The sequence below is a fragment of the Myotis brandtii genome, unplaced genomic scaffold (assembly GCF_000412655.1).
Source record: "Myotis brandtii unplaced genomic scaffold, ASM41265v1 scaffold488, whole genome shotgun sequence".
Classification (NCBI taxonomy): domain Eukaryota; kingdom Metazoa; phylum Chordata; class Mammalia; order Chiroptera; family Vespertilionidae; genus Myotis; species Myotis brandtii.
In genome coordinates, this window is record NW_005368638.1 from 1846934 (window position 1) to 1868749 (window position 21816).

Here is a 21816-nt window from a genome sequence, read left to right on the forward strand (position 1 = left end):
GCCACAGGCTCTCGGTGCTCTGGGGGCTGCGGCAGGACCAGCACCAGGCTGAGCTCTTGCTAGACCTGCAGGAAGGGCTGGATGCTGTGGAGGGAAGCAGAGTGGCGTGACACATCGGGGCCCGTGGGATCCCCCTCTCCCGTGACAGTGGGCTTTTCGGACGGTGACGGGACAGCATCGAAGCTGCCAGGGCTGCTGGTACAAGTGGGCAGGTGAACCTGTTGAGGGTGACAGGACTCCAGGGAACACTTGTGCAGGTGAGCAGGGCAGTGCTGGGCCACACTGGCCCGCCTGCCTCGGGAACAGGCGGCAGGAGCCTGGAACACGGGGGCGTCACAGGCCACTCACTCCAGGCCCATGGCCTGGGCTGTGTTCTCTGCGAGGTCGCTTGGAGGTCTGCAGGGCACACCTGTGGAGCCACAGCCCCTGGGCCGCAGTCGGCTGTGGGTTTGGGGTCCTGACTTCACTTCCTTTGAAGCAGATTCTGTGGCCAGGACACTTCAAACTCGATCGGGCTTGGCCTTCGCTAAGGTATTTTTGGTCCTAAGGTTTTCTAATGTGGGACCCCACTTGTCTACCCTGACCATTGGTCAACCCATTCATTCCCGTCTCCTCAGGGTACCTCGAGCTCCCTCCCATCCCCACCCCTAGCTGAGGGCAGGCGGTCATGGAGAGGGCCTCTGGCACTCCCAGGTCCTCTCAGGGCTGGCTCTGCACAAGCTCCGGACACAGGTCAGCTCAGCTGTGTTCCATGGTGTCCCTCTGGTGTGGGTCCTGTCACTGCCTGCATTGCACAGATGAGCAAACCAAGGCACAGGCAGGCAAAGAGCATCAGTGATGGGGCCCGGCTGGGCCACGGTGTCCGCTGCAGCCCAGTGCTGTCCACCACGACCCTGTGGCCTCTGGCCCAGGTCCCATCTGCCTCCTGGGGCCTGTTCCCCGTATCTTGGCCTCGCCATCCAAGCGTGTCTCAGTCAGATCGGGTTGTGTAACCGAAATACCGCAGACTGGAGGGCGCGAGCGACAGGCATTTACTCTCCCAGTTACGGAGGCTGGGAAGGGACTGGTCCCAGGACGGCCAGGCTCCTGAGCTGAGGGCCTGTGGGACAGGAGCCTGCCTCTTCAGGAGGCCTTGGGGCAGGCGCATTGCCAGCCCTCACAGAGAGCACTTCTCCCTGCAGCCCTTCCCACCGCCTGCAGAGCTCGGGGCCTGCCCTGGTGCAGCAGCTGGCGCTGGCCCGGCGTCCTGCGCTCTTTCCAGCATCTATTTTGTCATATTTTGTCAAGCAGCACCTTCTTGGAAAGGCCAGCCTGTGGCTCCGGGGTGGGGTGTGCACGGGCGGGCCCTGGTCCTACGCGCTCTGTGTGGGGGCGGGACTGGCTGTGAGAGTGAGCAGCCTGGGCCTCAGCCCTCAGGACACCAGCCAGCTGTGGTGTTGGAATTTCCTGTCTGATTTTCATTTCCCCTCCCCCCAGTGAGACAGAAACGCTTTTTAATTGCCCGCTGTGGAGTGCCATTCAGGATATTATTATTCTTATTAAGTGCTTCCTGCGGGGCGGGGCCTGGGCATCAGCATCAGCAGAGGCCTGGGAAGCAGCCTGCCCGGGCTTGTTGGGTGGTAGTGCCATTCGCAGGCAGAAGGCCTGGCCCCGGGAAGGAGGCGCTCCTGGACTCCCGTGACTCGCATGCCTTCGAGCTCTGATGCCGGGCCGGTGGCGCCGTGCCCACTGGGAGAGGCCGTGGCCATCTGAGTCACCTGTCTGCAGGGTTTCAGAGTTGACTGAGGCCACCCAAGCCGCTTGGGTGCGTGCTGTCTCGTGGGGCTTCTCCCAGCCCGGCACGCACCTTTGTTCTGCAGCGTGGAGAAGCTCAGGAGTGGTGACCTTCAAAGCCCGCGTTCCTCGTGGTGCTCAGGCCCCCGGAGTCCACAGGACCACGAGATAGTCGCCATGCCTGCAGGGGCCGGCAGTGGCGCTTTTACAAAGCCGCAGGTGATTCTGGGGCCTGAGAAGCGCTGATGTTCGTGCCTCAGGTGCTCACAGTGCCTCCTGTGACGTGTGCGCATCATTTAATTTCCCGGGGGACCCCAGGCAGAGGTGTTCTTCGTCCCATGAACAGGAGAGGCCACAAAGTTCAGGCCAGGATTCAGGCCACACAGCTCCGTGTGGGACACCATCGAGTCTTCTGGACTCTGTCTGCGCTGCCTGAGCCCGAGGAATGGTCATCTTCTCCTTCCCTCGGGGCCTCCCCTTCGGGGCCAGCTCCGAGACCGCCTTTCCAGAGGGCCTTCCTGGCTGCTCCGGGCTGCGTGGGAATCTCCCTTCCTTAAGCCTGTGCCGCGCGGACCCCACCTGCCACATGGGGTCAGGCTCTGCGGCTTTGCAGACATCCTCTGCAGAGCTGCCCCCGGTGCAGGAACTGCGCCTCGTACTCTGGGTCTCCAGAGCACTCAAGCAGGGTCCTCACCCACTGACCGGCGGGAGGCCTTCGGTGGGCCTGGGCCCGGAGTTGAGAGCTGGGCCCTGGTGGTGGGCAGCTCCACTGTGGATTCGGAGACGGCTGAGGAGCTGGAACCGGGAGAGCCCGCGGCCTGTGTGGTCAAGGCCACGTCAGGGGCCCCACGTGTCTGGGCGATGTCATCTCCCTTGGTCAGCCCCTTCTCGGACACTAGTGTTGCCATTTCTGGTGTATTCTGGGAAGCCTGCACTCCAGCTTCCCCGAGGAGTGGGGCCGGGGCCTCACAGGAGCAGGAGAGAGCGAGGTGTCCTGCCCTGTGGGATCCGTGACAAAGAGACTGTATAACCCAGCAGGCAACCAGCCAGTATCCAGCTGAAGTGTCCAGGTCAAGGGGGCAAAAATAAGAGGTCGCCATCTCTTCCCAACGATGAACAGTTGTCTTAGCAGAGCGTCTTCCCGTCCCCGTCCCCTGCGGGTTAAACGGTTTAATTGGTGAGCAGGCGTCGAGGGAATGGAGTGGCAGTCTCTCTCTGTGGGACGCCAGTCTTGCCAGACGTGCACTTGTCAGGCCATTGATCCCCTCGCTTCTTGGGGGCAGAGCTGGGTTTGCTTTAAGGCAGTTGGATCATTAAAGGGGTCCACCCTCTGGACCACCATCCTCCCGCACACGGGAGGTGGTACCCCCCTGGGACCCAGTCACACACTCTCTGCTGAAGCGTCTTTGCCACTGACTTTGCTGAGGGCCAAGTCACGGCTGCAGCACTGGGTGATGTGGCTGGGGGAAGGGGAGGCAGGGATATGTGTGCTTTTATAAAACACCATCCTTTCAAACAAAATTCATGGCGCTGTTTACTCGCTAGAACGACCAGGCCACCTGTGAGTCCCCTCACTGGCTTGTTGTGTCCTGGCCAGTGAGGGCACAGACACTAGGGAACGGAAAGTGGGCCCGGCTGGCGCTCAGAGTAGCTGGCCTGAGGCCCCTGGGGATGGGCCCACTGGAACGGGGTGGCGGTCAGTAGGTTCATTTATAGGAGACTTTTCCTGCAACGCCCAAAGCTATGACATGGCATCCTGCCCGCGCCCGCACCCGCTCTGCACTGCGGTGAGCAGGAGCCCTGCGTGCGCATGGGGGCACATCAACCGCAGATGCGCATCTGAGTTCCTGTCTGATGCGTGGGGGTCAGGGGAAAGTTCCTCCGTGACTAGACGGGCCCGATTCAGTCTCCTCAGAGGCTCTAGATCCGCTCTGTGCAGACACTGCGGACACGTGGCACAGCAGCCGGGCGGGTGTCCTTGCGCCTTGACAGAAGAAGACCCTTCACTCGGAGCTCTTGTCACTTGCAAGCAGTTATAAGTGAAAGGAACGTGGTCGGCTGGTCATTAATTGGGCATCCCAAGCAGAGTACCCCATCGTGTGAGAGAAATTGGGGGCCAATGTATCTTTCTCTGGCCCCAGCCAGGCCAGGCTAGAATGCCTCCATTTCTGCTGACAGAGGCCGCCTGTGCCCGCGCCCGCACCCGCTCTGCACTGCGGTGAGCAGGAGCCCTGCGTGCGCATGGGGGCACATCAACCGCGGATGCGCGTCTGAGTTCCTGTCTGATGCGTGGGGGTCAGGGGAAAGTTCCTCCGTTACTAGACAGGGGCCCGATTCAGTCTCCTCAGAGGCTCGAGATCCGCTCTGTGCAGACACTGCGGACACGCGGCACAGCAGCCGGGCGGGTGTCCTTCCGCCTTGACAGACGAAGACCCTTCACTTGGAGCTCTTGTCACTTGCACGCAGTTATAAGTGGAAGGAACGTGGTCGGCTGGTCATTAATTGGGCATCCCAAGCAGAGTACCCCATCGTGTGAGAGAAATTGGGGGCCAATGTATCTTTCTCTGGCCCCAGCCAGGCCAGGCTAGAATGCCTCCATTTCTGCTGACAGAGGCCGCCTGGAGCCCATCCAGTCGCCACGAGGCGCCACGGCACTGGCCTCCTGCATGGTGGCCCCAGGGCCTGGGCCAGCTGCCCGAGAAGGAGGGGGATCCGTGACCTGCTCTGGCCCCCGGCCTCCCTCCCGAGTCCCACCGGCTGCACGGGGATGGGTTTGTGCTTTGTCGTTCCTCAGGCCGGCCTTGTGCCGGGACAGCCTCCTGCCAGGATACCTGTGCCGCCCCTCGGGCAGTGGCAGGGCAAGGCAGCTCTGCTCGCAGGAACCAGGAGTCTGAGCTAAGGCCTTCCTCAGTCTCGACGGAAGAGACTCAGCACCTGGAGACCATGCTAGCCTCTAGGGACCGGACAGCCCGGGGCTGGTGGGTCCCCAACACACCTGGCTCTCCTGGGCGACGGTTGCCTTCACCACGCTACCCTCCAGCTGTGGGCCCACCGCTGGGCCCGCTCCGAGCTCAGCCCCCTGGCAGTGCCTCGGAGCTGCAGCAGCACATGACGTCACCTGAAGGGAATCCTCCAGCTGCTCACACAGCTGCCCCGTCATGTTTCCGTGACCCAGTTTCCTGCTTCTTTGTCTGAGCCCCTGCTGACCCCGCCCATCCGCTCCGGCAGAAATTCACCAGAGTCCTCATGTCTGATGTGTGGGCATGAACTAGAGCCCGGCTCACAGGAGAGCCTCACCACCCCTTACGCCTTCTCTTTGGCCTTCGCACTCACACAGCGAGATCCTTAAACCAGCGACACTGCCGTGTAACGCTGCCTCCCTGGGACCACCAGCGAGGAGCACTGGGCATTTAAACCTTAGAACAGGAAAATTCTGGGGTAAGAAAAAAGCCAGATGCCACCATCCTCGCTGCTCAGACTGTTGGTCTTTCTGTGTGGGATCAAAACCAAATGTGCATTCTTTCAGGGGGTCGGGCAGCCACAGAAAAGCCCCAGCTCAGAGTCTCTCCCTCGGAACTTAAAGAGAGCCGCGCTGAGAGCCGGCATGTGGTGTGTCCTCCCCTCCGCCGGGAGGATGCCGGGCTGGGATTTTTGTTTAACTTGGAAAAAGAGCGCACAATGAAAACAACGTGTGGAAGGGTCTCCTTCCACATGTCACCGAAGGCAGCTCTTGTTCTCGCTCATCCTCTTGGTCCTGGGCTGTTGGCAGTGACTGCCCGCCGAGTCCACCGTGGCGTCTCCCTCGGGGCCTGGCCCAGGGGCCCGGGCTAAGCAGCTGCCTCTGGAAGGTTCCTTCACGGGGGTTGGGGACAGGCCTTGCTGGTCTGAAAGGTTCTCAAGCCTCAGATGCTCCAGGGTCAGCCTTCACCCTCAGTTTACCGGGGGCACAGTTGGTCCCAGAGACGGTTTTGGGGGCTGTCCTACAAGTGGCTTCAGTGGCAGGCCCTGTGGCTGGCGGGCTGAGAGGAGGTAGAGGGCCACTGGGTCAGTGCGTTGTACAGATAGGGCCACAAAGACAAAGCAGCGCCTGCACCAGAGCCCCTCTGTGGCCTGCTCGGGTCCCACCTGTGGCCTGTTCAGGTCCCTCCCGTGGCCTGCTCAGGGCCCCTCTGTGGCCTACTCAGGGTCCCTCCCACAGTCTGCTCAGGTCCCTAGGGACGCCTTGGCGTGTCCCTGGCTGAGACAGGTGTGGCCCTTTCCCAGAGGCACAGTGACTGCTCACAAACAGCAGGACTGTCTGGTAGGAAGAAAATTGGAGCTCACCCAATCCTCATTGTGCAGATGGCTAATGTGAGACCCAGAAAAGGGGACATAATTTCTCCCAAGTCCCATGGTCACTAGTGGCAGGGCCCACCTGGGATTCCTGGCCAAGGCGCATGCCAGCCCCACACCACCTGGCCTGCTCCTGTGGCCTTTCGATTTCCTGCTCAGAACCCTTCTCCCCTCACCCCACCCCTGCATCCAAAATAATCCGAGTCCTTCCCACAACCCGACCAGGCTTATGGGACCTTCTTCTCTGTCTCTCTCACCTCCACCCTCTGCTCCTGGCGCCAACATCCTGAGTCTTCCCTTTGCACGTGCTGTCCCCCCGCCTGGTGCACCTGTCCTGCAGGAGCCCTTACTCCCACCCACATCCCACCCCCTCTCTGCCCCGTGCCCAGCCCGTTTCCTCTGAGCTTCGCCATCCCCGACATTATGGTGTAAATATATTTGCTAGTTTGTTCACGGCTTGTGTCCTCGGGAGAGCTGCACGGCTCTGTGAAGGTGGCACCGCGGCTGCCGTCACTGCACTGCTCCAGGGCCCTAGAGCATTGCCTGCTAAGAGCATGCCCAGATACCAGGCAGGTGAATGAGTGGATAAAGGAGTGCACTAAGGAGGGAAGGGATGAAGGGATGAGTAGTTACTGCTACCTGCTGCTGCCAGGCTCAGCCCCAGCTGTGAGTGGACTGGTCCCTCTGAAGGTGGGCAGGCATGCGTCCATCCGCCCTGGGGCCACCCCAGGGGCTGCGTGTGGATGTGAGTCCTCGGAGACCCTGCTGCTGAGGGCCTCCTGGGTGCTGGCTGCTGGCAGCACCTAGGGCTCCATGGGGGGAGCCACGAGCTGCCTGGCCGTTGCTCTCCATGTGCTTCCTGGAGAGAAAAGGATCCATGGTGCCATAGCAAAGGCCCAGGAGGCCGCGGGCTTCACTGAGGTGAGTGCCTGTGGCACTTCCCCTGACCCACCCGGTGGGCACTAGGCCACACCCAAGCTGCCGACTGACCTAACACATCAATGCCTGGATGGGTGAACCGCTAACACGTGTTCCCGGGCTCCTTCTGAGGACGCCAAGTGGTAACAAGAGGGTGCAGGGCTGTGGCCAGAGCCCCTGCTGCCTGCTCATCCCATGGGCGTCAGCTGCTTGGAGGGCAGCAGAGGTGCCCAGGCCCTGCCCTGCCCCTCTGACTCGAGAAAGAGAAAGCCGCTTCCCATGTCACCTCCACAGCCGTCACCCCAGGGACCGGCCGAAAGGAGGGAGCAGCCCAGGACTCTGGGTGGCTGTCCCTCATGTCTCCTCCCAGAAGCCCAGGCTCCTCCTCCCACAACACACACACACGCACATACACACAGGCACACGCACATACACACAGGCACATACACAGGCACACACGCACATACACACATGTACATGCACACATGCACAGGCACATACACACAGGCGCACACACATACACGCAAGCACACACGCACATACACACAGGCACATGCACAGCCTGGTTTGGTGGAGCGGCAGGTCAGCCTGGGCACCACTCCAGTTCACGTTTGCCTGGGAAACTAGCACGTCATCCCTGTGGCGGCTGGAGCTCTTTAGACCTGAAGAAGCTGCATTAATCCTGCACAGGGACACATCCCCGCTCACAGCTGCTTAGGTGGGGCCTGGTCAGGGTGGGCTGGGGGAATCTAATATTGCATTAAGGGACCCCCTTCAACCCTGTCGGTGGAACTCTGGGTTGAAAAGGACACACAGGTGCTGGGGGTGGAGAGCGGGACACCAGGAATTCTGGGGTGAGTTCAGCTTGAGGTTGCTGTGAAGACCTAGGAGTTGATATTCACAAAGTGCTTAGAACAGGCCCGATACTGTGTGCATTTGCTAAATACAGTGGGTGAGCACGGTGGGGACAGGAGCACACGCACATACACACATGCACACGCACATACACACTGGCACACACAGGCACACACTCACAGGCACACACGCACATGCACAGCCTGGTTTGGTGGAGCGGCAGGTCAGCCTGGGCACCACTCCAGTTCACGTTTGCCTGGGAAACTAGCACGTCATCCCTGTGGCGGCTGGAGCTCTTTAGACCTGAAGAAGCTGCATTAATCCTGCACAGGGACACATCCCCGCTCACAGCTGCTTAGGCGGGGCCTGGTCAGGGTGGGCTGGGGGAATCTAATATTGCATTAAGGGACCCCCTTCAACCCTGTCGGTGGAACTCTGGGTTGAAAAGGACACACAGGTGCTGGGGGTGGAGAGCGTGACACCAGGAATTCTGGGGTGAGTGCAGCTTGAGGTTGCTGTGAAGACCTAGGAGTTGATATTCACAAAGTGCTTAGAACAGGCCCGATACTGTGTGCATTTGCTAAATACAGTGGGTGAGCACGGTGGGGACAGGAGGCCCAGGCACTCCCCTTGCATCAGGCTGCCTCTGAGTGTTCATTCATGCTGGGCAGAGGGAAGGGCTATGACCAGCTGGCCAGGGCCCTGGACTCTCCTCCTGGCTCTGCCACTTTTCAGCCCCGTGACTGAGCTGAAATCACCCTTGGCCTCCATTTTCTCATCTGAGAAATGGGTGCAATAACACCCACCCTGGCTGCCCCGGGGGGCTTTTGGAAATGCAGGGAAACATTTGTTAACAGTGCTGTGGTTCGGTCTGCCTGGCCACATTGAAGAAACCATACAGGCCCTTTCCTGCGCCTCTGTGGAGGTGGCACCGCTTCCCTGCTGGGCTCCCCGAGGGTTCCCGAAGCCCAGTGTGTCCCCGTGTGGAAGCAGGAGGCGCTGGCCTCTGTTTTTAGAGGCCAGTTCCCCTGTGAGCCCAAGATTTCTGGAGTCTGGGAGATTGATTTAATCAGGGTGAGAAATTGGTTTTCTTTGTCCCAAGTCCCCATGGAAGATGCCAGTGTTGTGGAATTATGAAGATAAAATTGAATATGTAAAAATAAAGTTTAAAATGTCAGGAGAAAAGTTTTCTCTTTTTAAGAGTTCAGAGCATTCAAACCAAGTGTCCCTCAGGGGATGAATGGATGACCAGAACGTGGCCTACCCTTCGGGCACAGGGTACAGTGGATAAGCACTGAGGACATGATGCTTCGTGAAATACACCGGGCACGAGAGGACAAGTACTGTTGAGGGACCTGGAGTAGCCACATTCATAGAGACAGAAACTAGGATGGTGGTCGCCTGGCCAGGGTGGGGAGATGGGGAGTTGTGTAAGGGGCCCAGGGATTCAGCTTGGGAAGATGAAAAGTCCCCTGATGGATGGTGGTGGTGGTTGCACAGCAGTGTGAATGTGCTTAACTGTGCTGTGCACTCAGGCATGATTGAAATGGTAAGTTTCCTGTTGTATGTCTTTTACCACAGTAAAATCGGAGAGGGTAGTGTTTACAGAGCAGTGCCAGAGTCTGCACGTGAGCAGCAGTGTCTGTGTGCCTTTATTAGGGCAGGCCCGGCGGGCTGCTGCCCCGCGTGCGTGGAAGACAAACGGCCGTGGCTCAAAGCCAGTCGGCAGGTCAGCCTCACCGCTGACTCCCACTGGCCAGGCCTTCCGCGTGAGTGAGTCCGCGGAGAAATCTCCACGTCTTAGCCCTTTCTCCAGTCTAACTACTTTTTAAAGAGGCTTGTTTTCCTGGCACCTATAATTACGTTTGCCTCCAGGGTACCCAGGAATTTTTTCTTAATAAGCAAAGAGCATCCTACAATTACCATGATGATTTGTTGAGGGCAGGCCAAGTGCAGACAGGGGCTGACTCACCTCTGGAAACTGATGCTCACGCGTTGGCATTTACAGCTCAGAGGCCCCGCCAGCACGCTTAGGGTCAGTAATTAATGGTAAGAGCTGGGGAATTAACATGCCCACATAGGTGTCTGCTGGCTGCAGCGGAGAGGGCCCTGGCTTCACAGAGCTCCGGGTGACCGTTGCTGGCGTGGGTGCCGTCACCCAGGGCTGCTGGAGCCACACAGCCAAGGCCGGGATGGGCAGAAGCCTGTCGGCTCTGTCAGCCCTGATTTGCGGCCCAGCCTGTAATCTCCCCGAGTTCAAAGAGCGCTTAGCTGCTTGTCTTTGTCAAGAGCGCGGTTGGGGATCTTTTATGTGAGTGATGTAGGTTCTCCGGCTGACTTTGATTATTTATTCATCCCTCTTCGTGGGTGTGTGATAGCCGGGCACCTCGGAGCCCCCCGTCCTGACTGCTTTTGCTCTGAAATTCATTGAGCTTTAAAGCCCTTTGAAAAGGGCTTCTCCAGGGAGGGGCAAGGTTTTGAAGTCCTGTCTCTCTCCCCCTGTACAGTGCCGCAGCACCTTTTGCCACCGTTCCATGCTCCCTTACCGATTGACATGAGACACCAGGAGGGAAGGTACCATTACGAGCCTCACTCTGCCCACGGCGTGCACGGGTAAGTTCTGCCCTCGGCCCGCCGCCTCGGCGTGCAGTCTCCCTGCACCGGGGAAGCCCAGCTGCCAGCCCCGGCCACCTCTCCTGCCTCCGTCTTTCTTTTCGGAGTTCCTGATCTGCATCGTCACCTTTGCCACCCACGGATGCACTGAGCGGGACCCTAAGGGGCTGTGTGGGTGGGATGTGGACACCCAGCTCCTTCTGGTTCCCACCTCACCACTTCCAAGGCTGCCAACTCTCCTAGCGGGTCCATATGCACCTGGGGCTCTGTACCCCGGCAGTGAGAGCCCCTTCAGGCCAAAGGTCCCGTAGAAGTGTGCTGACCTTCCTTACATGTTGCCCAGGCATAATAATTCATCGCACCCCTTTCGCTCTCTGAAGTGTCCCGACTTGGACACTGAGTTCCGGGGTCACCCTGCTTATAAGGACAAGCTCAGAGTCAGACTTCCGGGCCTCTTCCTGCTCCTGCTTTGAGACCGCAGGTAGGGAGACGCCAGTGCTGTCCCACCACACCCCTTGAGGCCTGTAGCCGATGTCACTTTTCTTGGTCTTTATTACCTGATGAGCCATGCCCATGCTACCCCCGTGTCTGCTTTCAGAAGAGAGGCCACGATCTTCCCCTGCCCCCAACATACCTGCTGCTCCCTCACCTGCCCACGTGCTGTTTGTGGTTCCAGCACTCACACCCCTGTCGCATGTTCCTGTGCCTCGGCTCCAGCTGCCCAGCCTGCCTAGAATGGCGCACGATTCCCACTGGCCCCGGCCTCCTCCTGGCGTCTCCTCAGATCCTCTAAGCCTCAGCCGAGGAGCACCTCCTCCTGGGGGCACTGGGATCCGCACACCGCGTGGGACCCTTCCCTGGATTCCACCGCACTACCGCGCCGTGGGTTCACACCTGCCCCCCAGCAGGCTCTGCCAGGGCTGGCGCACAGTAGGTGCACCATCACTGTGTGCTGAGTGCACAGCCCTCCATGCATCCCACCCACTGCTCTCCCGGCTCCCGACCGAGTGGAGGCAGTGAACACTTGCTGAGCACTCACTACGTTCAAAGCACGCCCTCTGCCTGGTCGGGGGCAGGTGACTGAGAGGGGACCCGACCTCAGGTGACTCCTATTTCTGGGCACGCATTTCCTGTCCTCCCCACAGCAGATCAAACCTGGGATTTTTATTTTCTTTTTAAAAATGTATTTTACTTTGGAATAATTTCAGACATATAAAAACAGTTGCAAAAATAGTACAAAGATTTCCATAATACCCTTCACCACTTCCTCAAATGTGCTAGGAACCAACTTGTGGGTCTTGCCCAGATCTGGCCAGGTGCCTGCTCATGTCTTTTTTCCCTGGTTCGGGACCCAGCTTTTGCATTTAGTTGTCTTATCTCTATCCTCACCTTTAATCTGGGACGGTCGCTCGGTCTCTCTTTGTGACTGTGGCATTTTTGAAGGGGGCAGCCCAGTTACTGCATGAAACGTCCTCCTGGGCTTGTCTGATGTTGCCTCAGATTAAATTCAGACTTTGTGTTTTGGGGAATAATGAGAAAAGCGATGCTGTGCCCTTCCTGCCGGGGGCACGCCGAGGGGATACTTCTCACCCTGGATGAGTTGTGATCGCTTAGTTCAGGTGCGTTTCCCCAGTTTGAGGTTGGTCGCTCTGTAATGACGAAGCAGTCACATTGCTAATGTGTGCATACCCTCCTTCTCATCACATTGGCACCCCAAACTGCAACCTCCATGACGGCCCTTGTCAGAAACAGGCGTTACCCGTCTTTGCCAAGTGCCGCCTTTCCGTGCACGTCGCTCCTCCCACATTTATCTGCTAGAATGCTCCTGTGAGGAACAGCTAGCTGTGCCTTCTCCCCATTTCTCTTTTCCAAATAAATGCATTGATATCTGTGATGGTCTGTGAGTTATAGTCTCTGGTTATCACTGTTTAGCGTGTTGTTCCCATTGTCCCAGATGTGGACATTGTCTCCCTGTCTTCCGATGCGTTTCAGCGCATGTGGCTGGTTCTCATGGGCGAGGCAGGACCTGCTGCTGCAGCTATGCGCCCACCACAGCCCGCCCACCTCGCAGGCCTCGGCTGCTGCCGGGGACTGAGGCCAGTTCCAGCAGCTTCGGGGAGATGCGTACATTTGGAGCAAGTGGCTCCCCCGGAAATTGCCCAGTTGGTGGCATCTGCGAACCTAAGCGTGTTAAGGGAGCTGAGTCCCTTCTAGAAGGGGGTTGGAGTTGCTGATTTTCTGCTCTTGAGACATGTTTGGCTGGTTCGGCGACACGGGTCCTGGGCACAGCGGGCCTGCGGGAAGTGCTTCCCTGCCGGGGTCCCAGGGCCGTGAAGGCGTGCTCAGTGCGGAGAGCTCCCCGAGGGGCGCCAGCAGGCCCCTCACTGCAGGGGAACATCCCGGCTCACATCTCCTCCGAGCTGATAGGAGAAGTCCCCCCAATGGCGAATGCGATTTCTCGGATTAACTCTGACCTACGACTGTTAAACACTTCCTGTTTCATCTCACTCCTCTCAACAGCCCTATGAGAGTGCATTTCGTGTCACCCCGCTTTACAGGTGCAGGAACTGAGGCAGTACAGAGAGGATAAGTAGCTGGCGTGAGGGTCACCCACGTAGGGGTGGGGAGTTAGAAATCCCATTCCCGCCCCTGAGCCCAGCCCCTCGGCCGCACACTGGCCTCTCTCGGGAGCACATGTGTGACTCCAGGACCCCTGGGCAGGTTCCACCGAATCCAAAGAGCACAGACCACCCTTGGTGAGGGCACTGCCCCTAGGTCGGTGGTTCCCAGCCTGTTAGGAATGCAGGTGCCCAGGCCCGGACCTGCAGAGCCAGCTCCGGGCAAGGCCACGGTCTGCATGTGCCACGCCTGCTGCAGGCGCAGGTTTGAGACACTGTGCAGGCAGGGCCTGGTCGCTGAATGAGCGTCCTAGTGCTGTCCCTCCCTGTGCGAGTGGAGCTGTGGCAGGAGGTCGCCCTGCGTCTTCTCCAGGCTTCGCCCTCACCAGCTCTGGGCTGGACACGGGCCACATCCGCCCTCTGGGCCTGCCCCCTTTCTAACCAGGGAGGTGCAGCGTGTGGGCAGAGCACCTGGAGAAGTAGGTGACGATGGCAGGTCGCAGAAGTCCGGCCCGGCCAGTGGCCTGCACAAACAGTCTTGTCCCTCACTGGCCCGGCAGTGCTTTCACTTCCCTGGGTAGCTGCGGGGCGCTGGCTGAGTCTCCTGCTGCTGCTGTGAGGAAGCGCCTCACTCAGTGGGTTAACCAGGACCGATCTGGTCTCGGAGCTCTGGAGGCCAGAGGACTGGAGGAGTCGGTGTTGGGAGAACCGTTTCCTCCTGGCGGCTCCAGGAGAGAATCCTTTCCTTGGCTCACAGGCCCTGCCTCTCTTTGCGTTGCCTTTCTCCCCGGCTTCTGTCCTCGCGTGGCCGCCCTCCTCTGCGGTCGTTTCTCCCTCTGCCTCCCTCATCAGGGCACCTGTGATTGCGTTGAGGGCCACGGGACAACCCAGAACGGTCCTGAGCTCAACGTCTGCGACGGCTCTTTCCCGCAGAAGCTCCCATTCCCAGGTCCCAGGGCTTAGGAGGGTCGTTCTCCCGCTCATTTGGGATCACCAGTCCCAGTGGTGAGCCCAGCATCACCACAGACAGTACAGGGGTGAGGAATTTGTGCCCTGGAGCCGGTCTGCTGTTCCCTCACTTTCCGGTGGCCCTGTGAGGTGGGTTAAATCTGCAGCTCACGGGTGCAGACACAGGCTCAGAGGTGTCCCCACCCCCAGGGCATGCCCTGCACAGCCGCTGGGCTTGCTTCTGCTCGAGGGTTGAGGAGCCAAGGAGGGCTGGTCCGTTCACACCCGGCCATGGCAGCAGCACTGTTCCCCGCATCCTGCTGGCCTGGCTTCCAGTGGCTCCACCTTGTCCTCAGGACACTGGGTCCCAGCCAGGCCACAGGGGACGAGGCGACTGCTGCAAATCCCGCCCCTTCACCCCCACCCTCAGTGTCCCAGGTAAGAAACGGGCAGAGCTCGGGAGGAAAGCGGCCCCTGTGGCCCAGGCCCTGTGATTAGTATGGGGGGGCCTGGTGGAGCCCGATCCAGAAGCCGCTGTTGTGGCCGCTCCTCCTCCCTGCCAGCAGCAAATGTGCCTAATTACACAAACGTTGCTCAGCAAATGAGGCGCGGTGTCGTCTCCTGTCAGCCCGCCTCGAGGCTCCTGCCTGCGGCTCCGTGCACAGGCCTCTGCGCAGGCACCCGGGACCTGGTCCACGCTGGCTCTCGTGGTCCAGTCGCTGCGTGACGGAGCGCCAGTGCTCCACCGCGGCCTCCTTGCCCTGCCCGGCCTGCAGGGGCACTGCTGTCACCAGCCCTGCCTGGCTCTATGGGCTTGTACCCTAGTGCTGACCAAGCTGAAGGAATGAGCCTCAGTTTTCTCATCTGTAAAAGGGCATAATGCGTAGTAAGGGTACCTATGCCATCTACTGGGTTACTTTGAGAATTAAATGGGGTAATTTAAGTGAGAGTTTGGAAACATTCGTAGATGCTAATAATGGTTGTTATCACTGTTGCTCCTCCATTGGCCTATCAGAGAAGGAGGTTGTCTGCAGGCACGGGACCTGTGTGGCAGGGGCAGGCCATGCCATGCCCTTGGACAAACTACTGTCGGTGGCTGTGGCACAGGAAGGTGGGGAATTGGGCGGAGGAAGTCACCACTGGGGATGAAGAGAGGAGGGTCTCTACCCCAGGAAGGACTTTGTCCTTTCAGCAGCAGGAGGTACGGACCCGACAGGGCCTGCAGAGCTCGCTAATGCTCAGAGCCTTCCAGAAGGGGAACAGCCCCACCCCTGGACTCCTGGTGCCGCACCTCTTACCTGTAAACCACAGGTGATGGGGAGACAGATGACTGGAGGGAGTGTTCTTGCTGGTCAGGCAGAGTTCTCTTGTGACCCCCACCCATCACCCTCACCCCCCGGGACATGCTCCTGAGGCTCCGAGAGCCCTTTCTCAGGGTGAGAAGAAGGCCCCGTGCTCCCCACTGCCTGAAGACTGCCCTTGGAAACTGGCTCGCCCGTGTGTTGTGGGAACCTAGGCTGAGACATGGCAGGGCCTCGGCCAGGCTCCCCGTTCCTCAGTGTCCTGCAAGCGGGAGTGTAGGCTGCCCGGGGCTCGGTTCACTCGTGCGCTGGCCCGGAAGGTGGAAGCGCATGTTCCTGGCTCTGGGGCGGGGGTTGACCTTCCACTCACTGTGTCGCTTGGGTCCTTCCCATCCCAGCCCTGCCCGGGGCTTCAGAGAGGACCCATTCCAGCCACTTCCAGCCAGAAAGTTAGAGACATCTCGTGCAGCCGTTCTCAAACCTCGCTGAAGGTCTGATGGGGGTGTGTCTGAAAGACCCACATTCCTGGGCCCCTGCCCTAGAGCTTCTGGTTCTTCCAGGCTGGGACGGGGCCTGGGAATCTGCTTTTTCACAGATGCCCACAGGCCGGAGTTCACAGGTGCCCACAGGCTGGAGTTCACAGGTGCCCACAGGCTGCCTTGCTCATTCTGTACCCACGAAAGTGGCCCAATGACGTCTGTTGGCCTTGCAGAGTCAGAGCCCGCAGGGCGTGGCTCTAGTGATGAGGACTCTGAAGTAATACCTGGGGGTATTAAAAATCCCCTGTTCCTTTCATTACCTATGCCCAGATCCAATGCCCTCAAGTTGACCAAAATCGATTCATATTCTCAACTTGCAGAAGGAGATGAGCATTTGGGGTGCAGGTTGAGAAGCAGTGGATAGTGACGTCTCAACCATTGGAAGGACGGTCCCCTCCTCTCTCCTGCTACCGGCTCCATACCTGGCCGAGATGTCCATGACCCCCAGCACCTGCCTCGATTCTGGACCCGACCACCACTAACCACTCCCCTGCAGATCAGGAGCTGTGGTTGCGGCAGCGGTCACGGCCCAAGGCCACCCTGCTCAGGGGAGGGGAGGGGGCACTTGTTGGGACAGATGGTTCTGGGGCTTACCTCTCAGTTCATGCAAAGTCAACATGCTGACTCCAGCCCTTTAAGGAGAGGGAGGAACGCCAACTGGTGGGTGTGAGTACCCACCTCCCGCCATCATCCGTACACTTTGTCACACGTGCAAATTACCCAGAGGCCCCTGAGAGCGCAGTGAAGATGCCTGCTGCCGGCGCCTGCATATTAATGGGGTGCTTAGCCCTCCCTGTGTGCTCTTAAGAAAGTCGTTTCTTTGCTGTTGCTGGCTGAGCTCGTGAACCTCCAGGCCGGGGCCGTGGAAGATGGCTTTTCCAAGGTCAGTGTTCCGTGAAGACTGTCCGCCGTCGTGAGAGCAGCAAGCATGTTTGCGCAGCCTGTGGCTCACTTGTATTGTCCTGGGCCAGTCAGCTCTGTCCTCAGCCAGTCACCGAGGAAGGGGGGGCAGACACCGAAAGATATGTGGGCATTTTCCTCTTGATTCTTGGCACAACACACCAGGCTCATGGTTCACAGAGCACTGACGTTGTTTGTGGTTTTCAAAAACTTGTGGGAAGATGAGATTTCCGAAGGGCAAGTCCACCTGGCTCCTGGGCCAAGAGGTTGCGTGGGCCTGGGGTCACCCACCCGGGTCTTGTACCACCGTCGCTGCCGCCGCCGCCGCCTTCCCCTCCCCGCCTCCCCCTCTCCCCAGGGCTCCTTGCTCTCCTCTGTCTCCAGGGAGCACTCCCTAAAAACCCACTGTGGCCGACCACTTCTTCAGAGCAGCTGGACAGCAGGCACACGGAGCCCGGAAACCCCGGGACCAGGCTGTTTGTAGGGCCAATGTGCCAACCTCTGTGGCCATGTGAGGACTGCGTGACAGAGATGTGGGGCCTTGGCTCACAGCGATGTGATGGCCCTCAGAGACCCTCCAGGCAGGGCCTTCCCCTCTCTGGGCAGTCACAGCCTCTGGGTCGTATCCCCTCCCCTCATCGACACCCTAGGACAGTGATGGCGAACCTATGACACGCGTGTCAGAGGTGACACGCGAACTCATTTTTTTGGTTGATTTTTCTTTGTTAAATGGCATTTAAATATATAAAATAAATATGTCTTTGTTTCAGTATGGTTGCAAATATCAAATATTTCTATATGTGACACGGCACCAGAGTTAAGTTAGGGTTTTTCAAAATGCTGACAAGCCGAGCTCAAAAGGTTCACCATCACTGCCCTAGCAGGAGGGCGCATTGCCACTCTGCTGCCTCCTCCGGCGACAGCCTCCTAGTAAGCAGCACAGCTGGGATGGGAACGCGCATTGCCACTCCGCTTGTCAAGTAGGGAAACCCAGCACAGTGAGGCTGGCTGCCTCCTCCGGTGACAGCCTCCTAGTAAGCAGCACAGCTGGGATGGGAACCTGGGAAATCTGACCCGGAGGCCCACCGCCACCCCGAGCTCCGAGAGCCTCGGCTCCCCCGCTCCGGGAAGGTGCGGCACAGACAGCTCATTCATAATGGAGGCTGGCCTGTAAAAGTTTCATGAGGAGCGTGTCTGATAGGCGGCCTGCTCTTTGATCTTGGATGAGTGCTGGCTTCTCGCAGAAGAGACGCTGCCTGGCTCTGGGCTTTAGAGAGAGCCCGTGTGGCCAGCCCAGGGCAGGAGGGGCCCGGAGCAAAGCCCATCTTGATGTGCAGAAATGAGGCAGGCCTGGGAGGAGCTGCCCAGTGGAACGGTCCTGCACGGTGGGAGGTGATCCGCTGGGCCCTCTCCTGTCCTGCTAGGGCCCCCTTGTCTTGGCCATTTCCCATCCCACCTCCCCGTGGATGTCGGCAGAACAGGGTGGGGCAGAGTTCACAACCTGCCGATTGTCCTGGGGCTGCTGTGTAAGCTGCGTGAGACTCTGTGTCCCCACCTCTAAGAGGGGGACGCAGCCGCACCCACCTGGTGGGCGTGAGGCTTAGCCGAGTGTGCGAAGCATGCAGAGCAGCTCTGGCACAGAGCGCGCGCTGGACAGTCGCGTACTTTCCTCGGTCTCGTGTGGACACCAACAGGACACGCCCGTTTCACTCCAGGCACTCTGTTGGGTGTGGGCCGGTGGTACCATATCCAGTCCTCCCGACACCCTGGAATGTGGGCGATGTTCTCCCCAAGTCCTAGAGGAGAAAACCGAGGTTCCCAGCATCGAAGGGCTTCCCACGACCACTCAGCTGGTCAGTGAGCTCGGACCGCACGCTGGCGCTCCTCCGTGCCATGATCGTCGTCGGAGAGGATGGGGCATCGCAGAGCATGTTTTAGAGCAACAGTGTCTCACCCCTGCTGGGAAGCATGGAAACACAACAGTAATTAACCCAAAGAAATGAATCACTAATGGCAAATTACAGGAGTTGGTGGGGTAGATTGCCCTCTGAGGGGCGTCTCTCCCACTGCCGATGTCCAGGTTGTCCACTCAAGGGAGAAGCCCACAGCCGTGCCCAGAAAGCACTAGTTTATTCGCCTGAGTCGTGTTGCAGGACTGATCTGTGTCCCAAGTGCTGTGGCTCAGGGTCACTCCTGCTGTGTTGCGGAATGCAGGAGCAGTGCCCTGCCTGGCCCTGCTGCTGCGCTCTGCAGGCCTCATCGCTGCAGCCAGCGTCGCTGCGTGGATAACACAGTGCCATGAGGGAGAAATAGGTTGGGCACATCCTCTCCTTCCAGGAGCTGCGCTTCTGAAATGTGAATGTGACCTGTCCCGCCCAAGCAAAGTAGAAAGAGATTAGTTGTTGCTTAAGTCCTGGGGCAGTGCTGTGGCCATGCCCGCCCAATGCCTATGTGTGCCAGCCTTGTGCCAGGTGCTGGGTGGGGATACAGGCCCGAGGGAGCACGCCTTGCTGTCCATGAGGATCTCCTGGGCTGGGAAGGGAACGGGGGAGAAATTGGGCCGCTACAGGGTGGTATGCGGGAGAGGGAACCAGGGCACCAGGAAACCAGGGATGGACGGTTCCCCAAAGGCCGGGAGGCCTGCCACTCTCCAACCCCACAGCCCGGGGCTGCACTGCCTTTGCGGGTTGTCCCTGCTGCATGCCCGTGTGAAAGAGGCGCCTTTTCAAAGCGCACGCCAATGGCCTCAAAGGCCCGGTGAAGTCGGCAGCACCCCGCCCTAGACTCTTACGGATTGTCCAGGGAAGGAAATGCCGCACACCGCTCTGGCCGGCCAGGCCCAGCTGAGGACTCTCCGTGCGGGAGTGTCCCATAGGGCCCTCCCTCCCACGGGCCTCTGCTCTCTGCTTAAACCCAGCCCCCAGCCCCATGCCTCACTCCTACCCTCCTACCCAGGGCTCCCCTTCCAGCACCCTGATATCTGCCCTGCGACACAGGAAACTGACTTTCTGGAAGGCTCCGCTCAGCTCTGCTCAGCCAAGGGCTGTTCTTACAGACAAAGGCCCCCCATTGTCTGTAAGGCTAGCCCAGGCCACAGGTCACTGCAGAGGGCGATCCAGACCAGCTCCCCCAGAGCCTCTCCCCGGGCCAGCCTGCGCCTGCCCGTCCCCCGCCCAGCTCCGCACCAGTCCTTACTCCACGAGGGGAAAAGACTCCCGGGTACTTCCTCTTGTTTTTATGCTTTTGGTTTTTATGTTTGAAGAGCTGATAACCTTCCACTCTTCCTGCTCCAAGGGGTGGGGGGTGATAAAGGGTGGGCGATTGAATTAACCCCTGTTGCCCATGTGGCGAGATCTTAACCAAGTCCATCTGTATGACCTCCTTTGTAGGCGCAATTTTATAACCTAATTTCCCTACGAAAACATCAGTGTTTACTTAGTAAGAAATCTGCTCTTTGTCAACTGGAAACAGTGATTTCTTTATTGCGGCTCTCCGCAGGGCCTGACAGCCGAAAGCTGGCACTCAGCTCGGGCTGGCGAGTGTGCGGGCTGTGATGGGAACAGGGTGAGCCGAGGGTCGATGGTCCGTGCGTGCACAGATGTGTGTCGGTCACAGAGCAGGCCGGATGGGCGGCTGGGACTGCCCAGAAGGGAGCCTGGGCGGCAGACAGCTGGAGTGGCCAAGATGAGCCCCCGGGTGACGAGGGAGGCAACCGCTGAACCCTCCCTCACACGCTCTCCAGCTGCCCACACACGTTCACATCAGGCCTGCGGCCACTCCACTCCCACCCGGAACCCCATCCACTCAGCCAACTGCTCGCCCAAAGCCAGCTTCCACCCAGCTGTGCTTTTGTAAAAATTTGGTCTTATTAAATGTCAAAGACATACAAAAGAATAGCAAACGCATGGTGGAAATATAAAGACATACACCCTCGTGCCCTGCCAGCCCCAGGCCGAGGGGTATGGCAGCACCTCGCAGGTCCCGTGCGCCCCTCCGCTGTCCGGCCCAGCCTCTTCGGTACCACCTCCGGGGTTTGGAGCTTGTCGTCCCCTGACCGCTGTAGCGCCTGCCTGGAGGCGATGCCCAGCAGTGCGTTGTTCAGGGTTGCCTGGTGGGCTGTGCGGAAAGGGGACCGCTGCAGGTGTGTTCCTGCCTTCACGCCCCGCAGCTCCTGCAGACTCGCCCGCTAGTGCTGGGGATCCCACTTCATCAGACTCGCTGCTCAGTGTTGGCAGGCAGCTGGCAAGCGTCTGTGCCTTCGCTCTTTTGAGCATATTGCCGGGTGCTGCTGTCCCTTCCCTCCGGGCCCCACCAGCGTCTGGGAACGAGACTGCGCGTCAGAGGGTTGACGTTTTAACCCTCCCAGATGTGCCAGGCCTCTGTTGGTGGCTTTGCTGACCTCACCCCTCCAGCAGGTTGGAGGACTCAGCTCCCTCCACCGCCTTGTTACCAGGATGATGTTATCAACATTTACATTTTTGCCAAAGTGGCATCTCCCTGTGATTCTAATTTTCTGCTTCCCTTATTACTAAAGAAGCTGAGCATCCTTTGTTTATTGGCCGATAACGTTTCCTTCTTATGAAATGCCTGTCAGCAATTTTAGCCATTTGTCTATGGAATTGTCATTTTCCTATCGATTTGAATAAGCATTTTATGTTCTAAGACTATGCATTCCATGATTAGTTATATGCGCTGTAAATAACCTCTCGCAGTTTGGGCCTGGTCTCTTTACTCTCTGGGTGCAGAGAAGTTCCCGTTGTAACGTAGCTCATGCTATCGACATTTGCTTTAGGATTTTCTCCACATATCCTCCTCCTGCCCAGCTGTCTGGTCAGAGCTTCAGCCCTGGGCTGTGTGAGCTATTCCCCAACATGACCTGCCCTTTGCTCAGCTATTCTGTCTCAGAACACCAGGCCTGCACTACTCAGGCCTTCTTTCTGTTCTTCTCTAAGAGTCTGGGCCCAGCTCAGATGCCGCCTCCTGCAGGAAGCCTTCTCAGATTGCCCCAGCAAAGTGGGT

General features: G+C 58.9%; 1 protein-coding gene across 1 annotated transcript in view; it reads left to right on the plus strand.

Annotated features, from left to right (window-relative positions):
* The window catches only part of GLI2 (GLI family zinc finger 2), a 250336-nt gene that overhangs the window by 184301 nt on the left and 44219 nt on the right, over positions 1-21816 (plus strand). Inside the window, exon 3 of the mRNA XM_014547887.1 lies at positions 10386-10491. Within this exon, the coding sequence (XP_014403373.1) occupies positions 10386-10491 (106 nt within the window). The remainder of the gene's footprint in view (positions 1-10385; positions 10492-21816) is intronic.